We start from the raw sequence: 14,548 nt of genomic DNA, 5'->3' as shown, positions 1-14,548 counted from the left end.
GAGCTGTGCCCTAGAGAACTTCGTCCTTTGTGATCTGATATTTGTGCAATTCATTTGTTAAAGAAAAAGCCTTTTTCACAGACATTGTTTTATGGGATCCTCCAAACTACTCTGTGAGGTAGAAGGCTGGGAAGAGATGATAGTCTTTGGTTGAGAGGAAACTGAGGCACGGAGAGGTGATGTGACTTGCCTAGCCTCATATGCTCAGGATGGCAGAGCCCGGGCTCAGTCTCAGCTGTCATGCCTTTGGCAAGTTATGGTATCTCTCTGGACGTTGCTTGTCTTACCTATAGAATAATGGGATTAGAATAGGTGCTCTGTAAGGGTCCTTCCAACTCAAACATTTTGTAATACTAAAATTCTGAGGAATACTTTCCCCTGAAAGATCAGGCCATCAAGCCTCCTGAAGTTCATCTTATTTGCCTCCATTCTGGAATATGACTTCATTATCTCCCAGTGAGCAGGAAGTGTGCCTTTCCTGTCTTCCTCTTTATATCACAGAGAGAGTGTTTTTTGGAAGGGCTTCCACCCCTATGCTCCTTGCAGATATCATATAGCTTAAATGGTGAAATACTGTTGTAAACATAACAACGAATTTGCCTCAAAACCTGTGGATTTCAACTTTTCAGTGAGCTCTACGACAGTAATGACAGCTGAGATCAGTAGAGCAAGTGCTGTGCATCTGACAAATGCTTGACATGTATTATATATTCTTCACAACCACCTAAGAAGGTAGGTATTATTATCATTATTGCCATGTTACAGAAGAAGGGGCGGGCTTGGAGAAGTAAAGGAACTTACTCAGGATCACATAACTATCAGGTGATGGGCTCTGGATTCAAACCCATGCAGTTTGTCAGCAGCTGTTAAATGCTGCACCAGACCACAAGGCTTCTCCTAGGAGAAAAGGGGATTGGTATTATACACACTTTATTCCCTTACAAAAAATTCATTTTGTAATATTTAAGATAGAAAAAAGGCACAAAAAAAAAGAAAAAAGGCACATTATGCACAGATAGTGTTTCCTCCTTTATTCTCTCTCTCTCTCCAACCATCTGTCCATCTATCTCCCACTGTCTGCCAAGCACTGTTCAAACATATAAGCATATATAGAGAGATATAGCAACAAATTCCTCCGGATGGAGAGAGTCAGGAGGAAATTAAGACAATGTTAGAAAAATTAGTACAAGTTTATTATTCAGTGTCACCTATGTGTCCGACACTGCGCTGGGCAAACCTATGTAAAGAGACGTATCAGAAGACCCTGCCTAAAATAAACCACATAGAGAGAGGAAAATCACTTAGTTTGGTTACAAAGAAACGAATCTGTTTACACAGATAGTGTAGAAACTAATCCCATTATTTAGAATCGTATTTTATAAGCATCACAGATAAAAAGCAGCTAGGGTGGTGGGCTTTGGTAGTGGAAAGGACTCGATTCTGGGAGGTAGTCATCCTTTACTCAATCAAGCGCTTTCTGAGGGCTTTGTCCAATAAGGTGGGGAATACTTCTGAAAACCAGGTGGACACGTCGCTGCTCTCCTGCAGCTTATAGCCAGTCAGGTGAGAATATTCCCGCCCTGAGTCACACTGCCAAGTTCTAGCTATATGACCTTGGACGAGGAACTTCTCCTGCCCCTATTTCGTAAAAGAAATGGGGTCAGATAGCGACCCTGCCACTCAAATTCCCGGCCCAAAGCGTATCCCTGGCCGCTGTTCCCGGAGGAGGGCGGGCGAGACTCCCGCGCGATGCTCTGCGGCGAGCCTGACAGCGGGGGCGCAGGTCCGGGACAGAGAGCGTTCGCGTTCCGAAAGCGCTTGTCCCTCGCGGCGCCCCGTCGCCCCGCCGCCGCCGCGACTCGCCGAGCCGGAGGAGGCGGAGCAGGCGCTGTCCCGGCTCTTGAGCGGGCTAGCTGCCGAGGAGGTGGTGCGGCGGGCCCGGGAGGCCGAGGTTCGGGCGGGGCGGCGGGAGAGGCTGGCAGGCGGCGCCGGCAGCGTGGGGAAAGCGGCGCCGCGGGCTGGGCGCTCCCGGCGAGAGGAGTCCGCTCCATGCGTGCGGGCCGAGGCCGGCCCCTGCGAGCCGCAGACATGAAGAAAGACGTGCGGATCCTTCTGGTGGGAGAACGTGAGTCCGCGCGCCCGGGCTGGCCGGGGCTGGCCGCGGCCACCGCAGCCCCTGCCGCCCCGCTGCCCTACCTCCGCGCCCCCAGGCCTCCCAGCCCCTCCGCTCTCCCCTTTCGGCTGCCCGCCGGCGGCCCTCGATCTCTCACCTCACCTGGGCCCTCCTGAGCCCTCCGTCCTCTGTCCCCCCGTCATCACCCTCAAGCCGTGTCTCCATTAGCCTCTGACCGCCCGGCCTCATCCCTCCGAAGGTCCTCTCCTCCTTTTTCTCTTGGAATGCTCTCCTCCCGGGCCTCCGCGTTTCCGAGGCCGCCTCCTCTCAGACCCTCTCATCTTCCGTGGAGATTCCCTTGTCCCTGCCAGGCAGGTGCTGGAACAGGCGGACTGACCAATTGGGATGGCGTGAACTAGCTCCCCGGGAAGCTAGGGGGAGGGGTGCAGAACTGTTCGACTTGTGGGCAAGGTCAGGTGTCTGCTTGTTTTTGCGCTCGCGGTCTTCCCTCGCTCTAGGCATTGACTGTAAGGCACGGAGCATTTTAAGCGGTATTTGCTCTTTGCATTGGAATAACTCCAGGTACACTCGATGTTTCCTCAAAAATTTACTCTCAACTTCAAGTTATACAAGTGCTCAATGAATGAATACTTATCTGGGGAGGGTCCTTCAGTTGAGAGAATTATTGTTACCCTAAAGCCTAGTTTCCCCCATCTTTTAAAACATTATTTCATAACTACTTGGTAATTAATTTAAAAATAACGAGCACACGTGAGACCCCTCCCCCCACCCCCGAGATTCTTAGATTTCACTTTTTGAAGATGTAATAAAGGAGACATGTCTTCTGTTCACTGATTTGGGGACAGAACAGCAGGGACTTCTTGATGTTGTGCAAGTTACATGACTCAGTTGGTAGGACTAAAATAAGAAAAAAGTGGGCTGGGGAGGACTGGACTGTTTGTTTTAAAAGTACATTAGTTAATGCCCTGCCTTTGCTGTTTTGAAGCTTTCTGTTCTAAACCCCGTTTCATTCTGGAGTAGCCCCTCCAGGTCACTGTGATGCCCTCCCAAGGAAGGAAGTGAACACATTTTTACCCTCTTCTGTAGTGTTCTTTGCTGTTCATAGAAACCTCTGTTCACCTGCTATTGTAGAAATCTTCCTTTAGAATCAGAATTTAGAAGTAAACTTAGCCAGACACAGTTTACTTTTTGGTTTGCAGTTGTGAATTTTAGTTTTAATTTATAACAACACGTGTATCTTAATCTGTGTTTTGCATGGACTTCCTTGACAAAGTTCAGGAATATGATTCATGTTGATGCATTTGGAGCAAGGTAGGGAAAGTGAGTAGATGTCCCACTTTAAAAACCTATGCATAAAAAAAAATTTTTTTAAACAAAAATTCTTTGTTTTGGTTTTAGTTTTGAATATAGGGAGCAATTACCTATAATCATTAGTCTGTAAAACATCTGAATTGAAGTGCTATACATATGTAAGACATATTGTCAGCCTTAGGACATTTAAGCTAAAAGGTTAACAGTATTACTTATTTTGAAATACATAAAAGACTTAAAAATTTGTTAGAAAAATTACGAGCCATATTCTGATGAAATGAAAGCAAATAATAGAATTGGTAAGAGTGTATATATGAGAGTTTTTAGATAGGAAGAAACTTGACACAAGAGAAAGCCTTCGTTTTTGAGGAAGACATTTTTCTTAAAGAGGATGGTACCGAAAACTTTAGGCCAACTACCATATATACATGATTTTTTTTTTCACATTTAAAAGTATGAGAGGGCTTCCCTGGTGGCGCAGTGGTTGAGAGTCTGCCTGCCAATGCAGGGGACACGGGTTCGAGCCCTGGTCTGGGAAGATCCCACATGCCGCGGAGCAACTAGGCCCGTGAGCCACAATTACTGAGCCTGCGCGTCTGGAGCCTGTGCTCTGCAACAAGAGAGGCCGCGACAGTGAGAGGCCCGCGCACCGCGATGAAGAGTGGCCCCCACTTGCCGCAATTAGAGGAAGCCCTCGCACAGAAACGAAGACCCAACACAGCCATAAATAAGTAAATAAATAAAAAAAAAAAAAAAAAAGGTATGAGAAATGGGCTTCTCTGGTGGCACAGAGGTTGGGAATCTGCCTGCCAATGCAGGGGACACGGGTTCGAGCCCTGGTCCGGGAAGATCCCACATGCCACGGAGCAGCTAAGCCCATGCACCACTACTGAGCCTGTGCTCTGGAGCCCGCGAGCCATAACTACTGAAGCCCATGTGCCTAGAGCCCGTGCTCCGCAACAAGAGAAGGCACCGCCATGAGAAGCCCATGCACCGCAACAAAGAGTAGCCCCGCTCACCGCAACCGGAGAAAAGCCCGTGTGCGGCAGCGAAGACCCAACGCAGCCAAAAATAAATAAATTAATAAAATAAAATAAATTAAAAAGAAATATGAGAAAGAGTTACACTTATTTGGAATATATAATTTTAATTTTATAGTAAAGGGTTGTATTCTGGGGGGAAATGACTGAAGCATTACTTTTTGAGATTTAATGTAAATATCTGACAGCTACTTAGCCTAGCTGTAGTGCTTTAAATGCTAGGTAAACAATAAGTGTGACCAAGACTGGTCATTTTGATATTGGTCTGATACACAGATGTATCAGGAAAACCACTTTTTAAGGAAAAAGTTGTAATAATTCATTTGTAGTTTTAAGATGGTTAACTAAGGGAAATAGGAAATGAAAAGAAAAAGGAGCATCGTCTCTGGAGTTGTTGTAAAGCCTGTTCTTTCTCAATCACTTCAGTACATTTTATTGCTGTTAGTGTCGGTCCCTGAACCACACAGCAGCAGCTTCATTCACTGAGGCTCCCAAACCGTTGTGAGCAGTTTCAACATTCTGTTGGCTTAACCTATACTGTACTCTGGAGGTGAAATGGATCTTTTCTTGATCCATCCAGAATCTGGATTCTGAGCCAGCCAGGCTTTAATGCTAAGTAGTTGCTTAATGTCTATTGACTGCTTAGATCAGAAAAGTTAGGCTGTCTGTAAATTTTAAGGTGTTTATTTGCAGAGAAAGCCAAAGTATTTTAAGTACCTTCTTCACCTTATCTTAATTATTGAACATATTGAATACTATTCAGACCAAATTAAAAGTCAATTACCATTCTTTAAACAAAACAAAAAATTAAAAATTTTTAAAAATGCAACCACATGAAACTTAGTTCTTCAGGTTATAATTTTCCATGGTCAATTTCATTGGCCAGAATTTGCATTTAACTAGATTTGCATTAGTATGCTTAACAGATGTCCTTGTTATAATATGAGGAATGAGCCTTATTAACCTTTTATCTAAATCCTGTAGCTGCATTAAAAGTACACAAGATAGTCTTAGTTTTAGTGAAGTCTTGTTTTTAAATTAAATTGAGATATGTTTGTTTTCTGGTCAAATTAATTAAGAAAGTGGAACTGTTATCCTCTTTTTAAATGAGTCCGGTAGCTCTTACCCAATTTGTCTAACTGCTTGGTTTATCATCGAAACTTCTGGCAAACTAGCTCACACTTTGGTTGGCTCTGGCCTAGGCTTTTGTAATATTTTCTTAACTGGTATCCCTGCTTCTAATTTTGTCCATTCTCCATGTAGCAGACAGAGTCATCTTTAAAAAATATCTCAGATCGTGTTACCCATTTAATTCTCTGATGATTTCTACTTTCACTTAAAGACCATTAATTTTTTTTTTTTTTTTTTTTTTTTTTTTTTTTTAACTTTTGGCTGCACAGTGAGGCATGCGGGATCTTAGTTCCCCAACCAGGGATCGAACCCATGCCCCCTGCACTGGAGGTGCAGAGTCTTAACCCCTGGACCACCAGGGAAGTCCCAAGGCCATTAAACTTTTTAATGCAGTCCTGCAGAGTCCTTCACAATCTGGCCCTTGCTTTGTTCTTGTCCTACTCTCTCCTTTACTTTGCTTTCTCTACAAGAGGGCCCTGACCCAGGCATTATCCCTACTTCCCTGCATATTTGTTCACTTTTTTCTGTTGTTACTTGGGCTAGAAGGTAAGCTTTGTAAGGACAGGGGATTTGTCTTGTTTATTGCCATTTCCCCAGGCCTAGAGTAGGACTGGCACAAAGTAGGCACTCAAATAGTTGTTGAAAGAATGAAAGAGTTCAAGCTAGTTTAGTTTATTTAGACTTTCCTTGTTTTCCAAACCACTCCTCTTAGTCATAAAAATGTGATCATTCTCCTTTCTTAAAATCTGGTCTGATGTGGTTATTGTTAGGATTTGAAGGGGCAGCATTCATCCAGTCTCTTGTTCCATGTTCTTAGCTTTATTTTGTTGTGGAGATTCCTGTGTTCTGGCAATGAAGTAGACCAGTGACTTATAATGGCAATGCCATGTCTAGTTCATGTCTGGACTGCCAGGAATTATAGTCCTTGCCAAAAGAGGTCAGCTTCTCCTTGAACCACCAGAGGCCATCTTGGAGGTTTAAAGGGGTTAGAGAAAGATTCTTTAGGTATAAGAGTTAAAGAGACTTCAGGAATAAGCTAGCATTTATTTTGGAGAAAAACTTCCTATGATCTTTTTAAAGCCATATTGCTCACCATTCTGGTCTTTGTTAGAATGATATTTGAAGACTAAACTGCTCCAGTTTCAATTATACTGTGTCTGGTGATAGATAACGCAACGCAATATGGTACCTACTATCACCTGGGTGATAGTACCTGGGTGATTGGCCATAGAAAGTCCATTCTACATAGCCTATTCTATTCATATAGAGAGTCTCTTCTACATCATCCTTACCTATGTACTGAGACCTGTTCTCTGCTGTCTTTTCTGCTCTGCCGGCACCAGTTGGGCACTAGTGTTGACGTAGTTTGAAGGAGAGGGATAGACCATAGCATTTGTCCTTCTGCAGCCCACACTGTCTGCATATGGTTGATGAAATTTTCCTTTGGAACAATGCTCAGCTATTTCCCCAAATGCTAAAATTTTCCAGTTAAAAATACAAATTCATAGCTACTCTCCTCCTCCCTGTGTATTCTAATTACAATAAATTAGGAAGAGCCAACAAGGCTTCTTAATAAAGAAGCAGATAAAAATGAGGAGTAGGTCCCTTTGCTACTTGAAGCATGGGGTGTTTGTTATCAAGAAAAATAGCCAATATGGCTGGTAGGGTGGTAATTGGAACCAGGGAATATTACTTCTGCTTCATGAATATTAAGAATTTGCTGTCGGGCTTCCCTGGTGGCGCAGTGGTTGAGAATCTGCCTGCTAATGCAGGGGACACGGGTTCGAGCCCTGGTCTGGGAAGATCCCACATGCCGCGGAGCGGCTGGGCCCGTGAGCCACAACTACTGAGCCTGCGCGTCTGGAGCCTGTGCCCCGCAACGGGAGGGGCCGCGATAGTGAAAGGCCCGCGCACCGCGATGAAGAGCGGTCCCCGCACCGCGATGAGGAGTGGCCCCCACTTGCCTCAACTAGAGAAAGCCCTCGCACGAACCGAAGACCCAACACAGCCAAAAATAAAAAAAAAAATAAAATAAAATAAATAAATAAAGTAGCTATAAAAAAGAAAAGTGCTTTAAAAAAAAAAAAAAAAAAAAAAGAATTTGCTGTCATTTAGAACTAGATGTTCAAAAGATGTGATGAAAAGACAAATTTTTAGCCGGGATAAATCTAGATAATTTGTTCTATAGTGATGAATTATGCTTCCCATGGATGACCTACTTAGAAGCATGGGGTTTCAGACAGAACTGTAGCATGTTGTGTTGAACTGAATCAGAAGGCCTTCTGTCCTTGGGGATAATTGTGGCCATGCTTTTAATTTTTATAGATCACTTTAATATTTCTTAGGCAAAATAGAGGAAATAGAGACCATCAGATGTCTGGCTAACATAGAATAATTTTTTGTCCTCCATATTAATATTTATATTAAAATGTTTATATTATATATAATTATTAAATTTAATTATATTTATCATAAAATTGTACTATATAAAATATTTATAGTATATATTATATTAAATATAAAATTTAATTGGTACAATAATTAGAGAAGAGCTTGGGATATTGTTCCTTTATGGAAATAATTTTTATTTTCTGGAGTAGTTAAAAATATGCAGCGCTTATACTCATTTGCCATTGTTATAAGGGATTTTTTTTTTTGGCTGTGCCACGCGGGTTGCAGGATCTTAGCTCCCTGACCAGGGATCAAACCTGGGCCCTCGGCAGTGAAAGCGTGGAGTCCTAACCACTGGACCGCCAGGGGATTCCCATAAGGAACCTTTTTGATTATAGGCTTATTTAAATAGTTTTAAAATTTTAATATTCTAAAATTTTTTCCTTCAAGGCATTCATTTATTTTCTCAATTAAAATTAGCTTGAAAGCGGCCTATTTTAACTTTAATTTTAAACCTGCTGCTTCATTATTTCTTTGATAGTCTCACTCAAGGTTAGGTGGGTAGGCCTTAAGAGAAGCAAAAAAGCCCTAGTTTAGATTCACCAAAGCATTTTTTTTTTTTGGTTAACTTTTTTTTTTTTTAATTTATTTTATTTATTTTTGGATCTGTTGGGTCTTCCTTGCTGCACATGGGCTTTCTCTAGTTGCGGTGAGCAGGGGGCTATTCTTTGTTGCAGCGTGCGGGCTTCTTATCGCGGTGGCTTCTCTTGTTGTGGAGCACGGGCTCTAGGTGCGTGCGCTTCAGTAGTTGCAGCACGCAGGCTCAGTAGTTGTGGCTCGCGGGCTCTAGAGCGCAGGCTCAGTAGTTGTGGCGCACGGGCTTAGTTGCTCCGTGGCATGTGGGATCTTCCCAGACCAGGGCTCGAACCCGTGTCCCCTGCATTGGCAGGCGGATTCTTAACCACTGCGCCACCAGGGAAGTCCCTCACCAAAGCATTTTGAAACTAAATCACATCTGTATAATCCTTTATTAGTTAAAGCAGCTATCATTTCACTGCTCTTCCAAAAGGAAACCCAAAATGGTACTAATGAAAACATGCTCACTCATTTTCTCCCAAATTCACTGTAATCTCTCTCTCTTGCTCTAATTTTGAACTTGTTTTAAAAAAGGAGATCACTCTTGGATTTCTATGTGGAAGAGATTCATGTTCTTTGATTTTTTTAAAAGGCCTTTTATTATACAATTACTTCAGAAACTAGATGGGATTGTTTTATTGTAGTGAGTGCTAAATTGCCTCAGATTCTTTAACAAATGAGGCAGGATACGAATGAGTAGAAATGTCACACTTTGAAAGGTAGTATCATACAAATAAATTAATTATCCCCACTCTTTGGTATTGCTGTCTTGTAAGTCTGTATGATCAAGCATAAGTAAAGCTCTTTCATTGTTGCCGTCTTTACAGTGCCTCGTCTCCTCCAAGCCATTTCCTTTCCTGTCTCTGAGGCCTGCCCTGTTGGAATGGACATGGTGACAGGTCTGTGCTTTGGCAGGAGTTGCTGCAGGTAGCCAGAACTGCCCTGAGGAGCTGAGCTGCGAAGAAATCTGAATTTCCTCAGAATGTTGGTTTTCTCTTCTGAAAATATCACTGGGAATACAGAGGGTCCATGAGAAAAGCAGAAAAGGGACTATGACCAAGAAAAGGGTTGTTGTAATGAGTTTTAAGAAGAGAGATGAGGAAGAATGGATGCATTTTAAAGGTTACCGTGAGGGGGAACTTTAAAGGTAACACAGAACACCTGTTGAAGACCTGCATTTTGCTAAGGGATCCTGAGTGATGGTGATTAAGGAGAAACAAGTCCTTTGCTGTCTTGGAAACTAATAGGCTTTTTGATATTGTTGATTGACTTAATTTTGAAGATTTTGTTTAACATTTTGAGTTAAGGATTCAAAGGTAGGTTTCTTCTGAAACTGGTGAGGGCCTTTGAGTGGTAGGATACAAATAAAATTTTTAAAAGGTAATTCTAAAAAAGGGATTATCAGGGTATCAGAAGAAGAATCAGGGTATTAAGGTAGGCAGATTTCTCAAGGACCAACAGTGGGACTTGTTTTAGTTACCAAGGAGCATCTGAGTTATTGAGTATCCGACTGAGTATCTGATTATTGAGTATCTGATTCATTTTTTCCCATTCCTAACTTAGTAGATCAAGGATAACATTGTAGACATGTACAGCTGACCTTTGAACAACACAGGTTGGAACTTTGCAGGTCCACTTATCTGCTTATCTTTTTCAATAGTAAGTACTACAGTACTACACAATCCGCAGTTGGTTGAATCCAGGGATGAGGATACAGATGAATCGCTGATACAGAAGGCCGACTATAAGTAACACTATTTTCAACTGTGCGTGTGTTAGCACTCCTTACCCCCGCATTGTTCAAGGGTCAGCTGTATAAGATATCCAGGAGGGTTCTTCAGAAATGGAAAAGTTTCTGGGAACATCTGTGCTGGTGATAGTTGTAGGATTTTGGAGATAACCAGGGAAAAAGCACACATCTCTCCTAGGGCCAGAAAGGCCCAGAAGTTCAAAGGTCACAGGTATTGTACAGGCATTGGATCTTCTAAAAGATTTGTTGTTTTAAGTATCTGGAATAAGAGGACGGTGGCTTGGCCCATTTTAAGATAACTACATTTGACCTTTGAACAAAGCAGGGGTTAGGGGTACTGACCCTCTGTGCAGTTGAAAATCTCTGTATAACTTATAGCTGGCCCACTGTTTACTGTGTTCCTCTGTATCTGTGACTCCACGTCAAAGATCTGCAGATTGTGTAGTATTTTAAATTGAAAAAAAAAATCTGTGTCAAAGTGGACCCACACAGTTCACATCTGTGTTGTTCAACACGTGGGGAATTTGATTGAAGGATAGACATGACTCCTTTGAATTATTTTTGCAATTTTTCTGTAAGTCTGAAATTTTCTGAATATAAATTAAAAAAAAATTGAGCCAGAGTTGCTGGATTAGTCAACAATGAATCTGAGTGTTTTAATTAACTTACGCAGTATTTGTGTATGGGGTGCTTCCTGACTTTTGTGGTCACCATTCCTTTTCTGTATTACTAACTTGTGTTAACAATAATTTTTAATGTCTGGCATAAGAAAGAGAAAGAACACTGCTTAGCCATCAGGAGATGGGTTATTCTCTTAGTGAGACCATGAGAAAATCACTGTGGCTGGGTCCCTTAGCTCTTCATCTGAAATTTTTGTGGGGAGCTGGATAAGCTGCCTTCAATAACTAGGTTGTAGCAGTTCTGTGATGATGGGCTCCTGATTCCCTGACTCAGGGAGATGTTATGTTATTGTCAGCCACTTGAAGAAGGCCCAAGCCGTCTTACACATGTAAATTGAAAAGATTGAAGAAGTCAGAGCTAGAAGACACCGGTTAACCATCTGATCTGCCCTCCATCTGCAGCACCCGCTTGTTTGCAGCACACCCTCTAAATTGTTTTGACCAGTGCTCTCTTTTCTAGCCAGTCATCATTTTTCCAGAGACTTGACTTGTATTTTTTTTTAATAAATTTATTTATTTTATTTATTTATTTTTGGCTATGTTGGGTCTTCGCTGCTGCGCTCAGGCTTTCTCTAGTTGCGGCAAGTGGGGGCTACTCTTCGTTGCGGTGTGCGGGCTTCTCATTGAGGTGGCTTCTCTTGTTGCAGAGCACGGGCTCTAGGCGCGTGGACTTCAGTAGTTGTGGCACGCGGGCTCAGTAGTTGTGGCTCGCGAACTCTAGAGCACAGGCTCAGTAGTTGTGGCGCATGGGCTTAGTTGCTTCGCGGCATGTGGGATCTTCCCGGACCAGGGCTCGAACCCGTGTCCCCTGCATTGGCAGGCGGATTCGTAACCACTGTGCCACCAGGGAAGTCCTTTGACTTGTATTTTTAGTCACCCTTTCTTTTAGTCATTTAGAAAAGGAATGTGACTTTCCTTAACTTTAACGTTTTCCAGTTCTTTTATATTTAGACTTGACTTTTGAAAACTATAATTTTCTATTACAGCAGAGATTAACAGGCAGGTGGACTGTTTTCCTCTAGAATCACGAGAGGATTTAGTTGATAAGCATTTGAATATCTAACGATAGTAATTATATTATCGGAAAATGATGGGAATGAAAGTCAATTTTTAGAAAAAAAATTAAGAATTTAAGTTTGTGCATTAAAAAAAATTGCTAGGTTAGAAAATGTAACAGGAAAATATCTTTGCTCTTACTAACCCTTTAAATATGATACCCTAAAAAAGAAATGAGGTAAAGATATAAAGAAATAGACACTCTGCTCTTCTATTGGTGAGGATATAAATTAGTTTATTCTTTTTTGGAGCTAATTTAACAATGTCTATTAAAACAAAAAAGATCATGCATGCTAACGAGTTCCACTTCTAGGAATTTATCCTGTAAAAATACTCATTGCAGCACTGTTTATAAAAGTGAAAACTTGAATACTGTTCATTGTTAGGAAATTACGTTAATAAATTATGACATCATACAATGGATTCTTATACAGCTATCAAAAATAATGTAGGAAGCTTTTTAAATGTTAATATAAAGTACACTTACTGCTATTTTTAAAAATTGTGTTAAACTATACAAGACAATATTAAACATTTTAACCTTTTGTAAATGTACAGTTCAGGGGCATTAAGTGTGTTCGCAGTGCTGTATAACCATCACCACTTTCTACATCTAAAACTTTTTCTTCATCCCCAACGAAAATGCTATATTTATTAAATAATAACCTTCCCTTTCCCCCTCCCAGGAGATTTAAAAATATTGACATGGAATACTGCCCAAATACATAATTAAGTGATAAAGGAAGATTGCAAAATAGTATAAATACTCTGATTCTACTCTGGTAAATTATTACTATGTTAAATATAAGTGTAGGAAAATCTGGGAGACTACATATGTTAAACAATGGGGGATACTATGGGAGATTTTTACTTTTATATATTTTGGTAATTTTTTGTTTTAAATAATATGTGTAACTTTACTAAGCAGAAGAAAAAGATATAATTTAAGTATTGTACTAAAACATGCTAATTTGGATGCCTCTGATTTTAGGTAACAAATAACAGACTTTCCTGTGTGGTTGCTAAATTTCAGGTTATGTAGAATCTAAATACTTTATTAAAGTAGTTCTTTCTTCTTTTCACAGCTAGAGTTGGGAAGACATCACTGATTATGTCTCTGGTCAGTGAAGAATTCCCAGAAGAGGTAAACATTTTGATTTCTTAACTATATTTAAAATGTTTTAAATTGTACCAAAATTGAGTTAAATAGAATACATTTTTGCATGTGGTTTCTTTCTGATAGTTATGACTTCTAGAAAGGCTTGTGGTAGTTTTTACAAGACATCTCTGAAATATAGTGTAGGAGAAAGAGTCAAACTAGTTCTGAGTTCACTAAGGCCTTTGTGTTTCTTACTTTTGATCTTGGCTAGGACATTTGTCATCTCTGTGCCTTAGTTGTCTCATCTGTAAAATGGGAGCTGAAAGGGATGTTAGAGATATCTAAGCTGTATCATCCTCTCTTAATGTTTTTCGTAAGCCCAAAGTATAGAACAGATGGAGTATTCCTTTAGTTGAAGTAAGGGTAAAAGGTCTGGCTCCCCGCCTGCCTTCCATCTGACACCCCCCAGTCTTTGAGGCATTGGAACCACTAGGATTCTGACACACATGTTTGAAAACCTCAAATATTATCCACCTGCATCATTTTACAAATAAAAAATATAATTCATTCCACCTTTGCCTACCTCAAAGGATTGTTATGCATCTCAAATGAGATAAGCTTAGTAATAATACAGAGCCACCAAAAGTTAGGTGGTTTTGTTATTGCTGGCAATGTATTTATTTATTACATTTTGGAAGTTCCAGTATGGGGGACTGTTGGCTAAGACCTTACCTAAAGTTAAGATATTGTTATGAGGAATGGGATCAATGCAAAAGGGATGAAAATTATTTCTTTTTATTTTCTTTCTTCACATAGTAGGTATTATTAGTGCCACGGTTTGCATTTATCATTTCTTTGCTCTTGTTTAATTAGGAATATCTGTGCAATTTTGCTGTTTAGAGAGGAATTTGATGTATTACGTGGTAGTTATTTCAAAAATTACAACTGCCATGTGACCACTCATTGTTCCTTTTTTTTAAAAATTTATTTATTTTTATTTTTGACTGCCTTGGGTCTTTGTTGCTGCGTGCGGGCTTTCTCTAGTTGTGGCGAGTGGGGGCTACTCTTCATTGTGGTTCACGGGCTTCTCATTGGGTGGCTTCTCTTGTTGCAGAGCACGGGCTCTAGGCGCGCAGGCTTCAGTAGTTGTGGCACTCGGGCTCAGTAGTTGTGGCTCGCGGGCTCTAGAGCACAGGCTCAGTAGTTGCGGCGCACGGGCTTAGTTGCTCTGTGTGGCATGTGGGATCTTCCCGGACCAGGGCTCGAACCCGTGTCCCCTGCACTGGCAGGCGGATTCTTAACCACTGTGCCACCAGGGAA

At 41.3% G+C, this 14,548-nt stretch overlaps 1 protein-coding gene across 1 annotated transcript in view; it reads left to right on the top strand.

Moving 5' to 3' along the window:
• Nucleotides 1–1,111: 1,111 nt before the first annotated feature.
• RHOT1 (ras homolog family member T1) overlaps nucleotides 1,112–14,548 on the top strand; it is a 60,941-nt gene continuing 47,504 nt past the window's right edge. The window contains 3 exon segments of the mRNA XM_036835912.1: nucleotides 1,112–2,125; nucleotides 9,471–9,542; nucleotides 13,215–13,273. Coding sequence (XP_036691807.1) covers nucleotides 1,750–2,125; nucleotides 9,471–9,542; nucleotides 13,215–13,273 — 507 coding nt within the window. The 5' untranslated portion in view covers nucleotides 1,112–1,749.

This window comes from Balaenoptera musculus, chromosome 20 (genome assembly GCF_009873245.2).
Source record: "Balaenoptera musculus isolate JJ_BM4_2016_0621 chromosome 20, mBalMus1.pri.v3, whole genome shotgun sequence".
Taxonomy (NCBI): Eukaryota; Metazoa; Chordata; class Mammalia; order Artiodactyla; family Balaenopteridae; genus Balaenoptera; species Balaenoptera musculus.
This window is presented reverse-complemented; position numbering and strand designations above follow the sequence as displayed.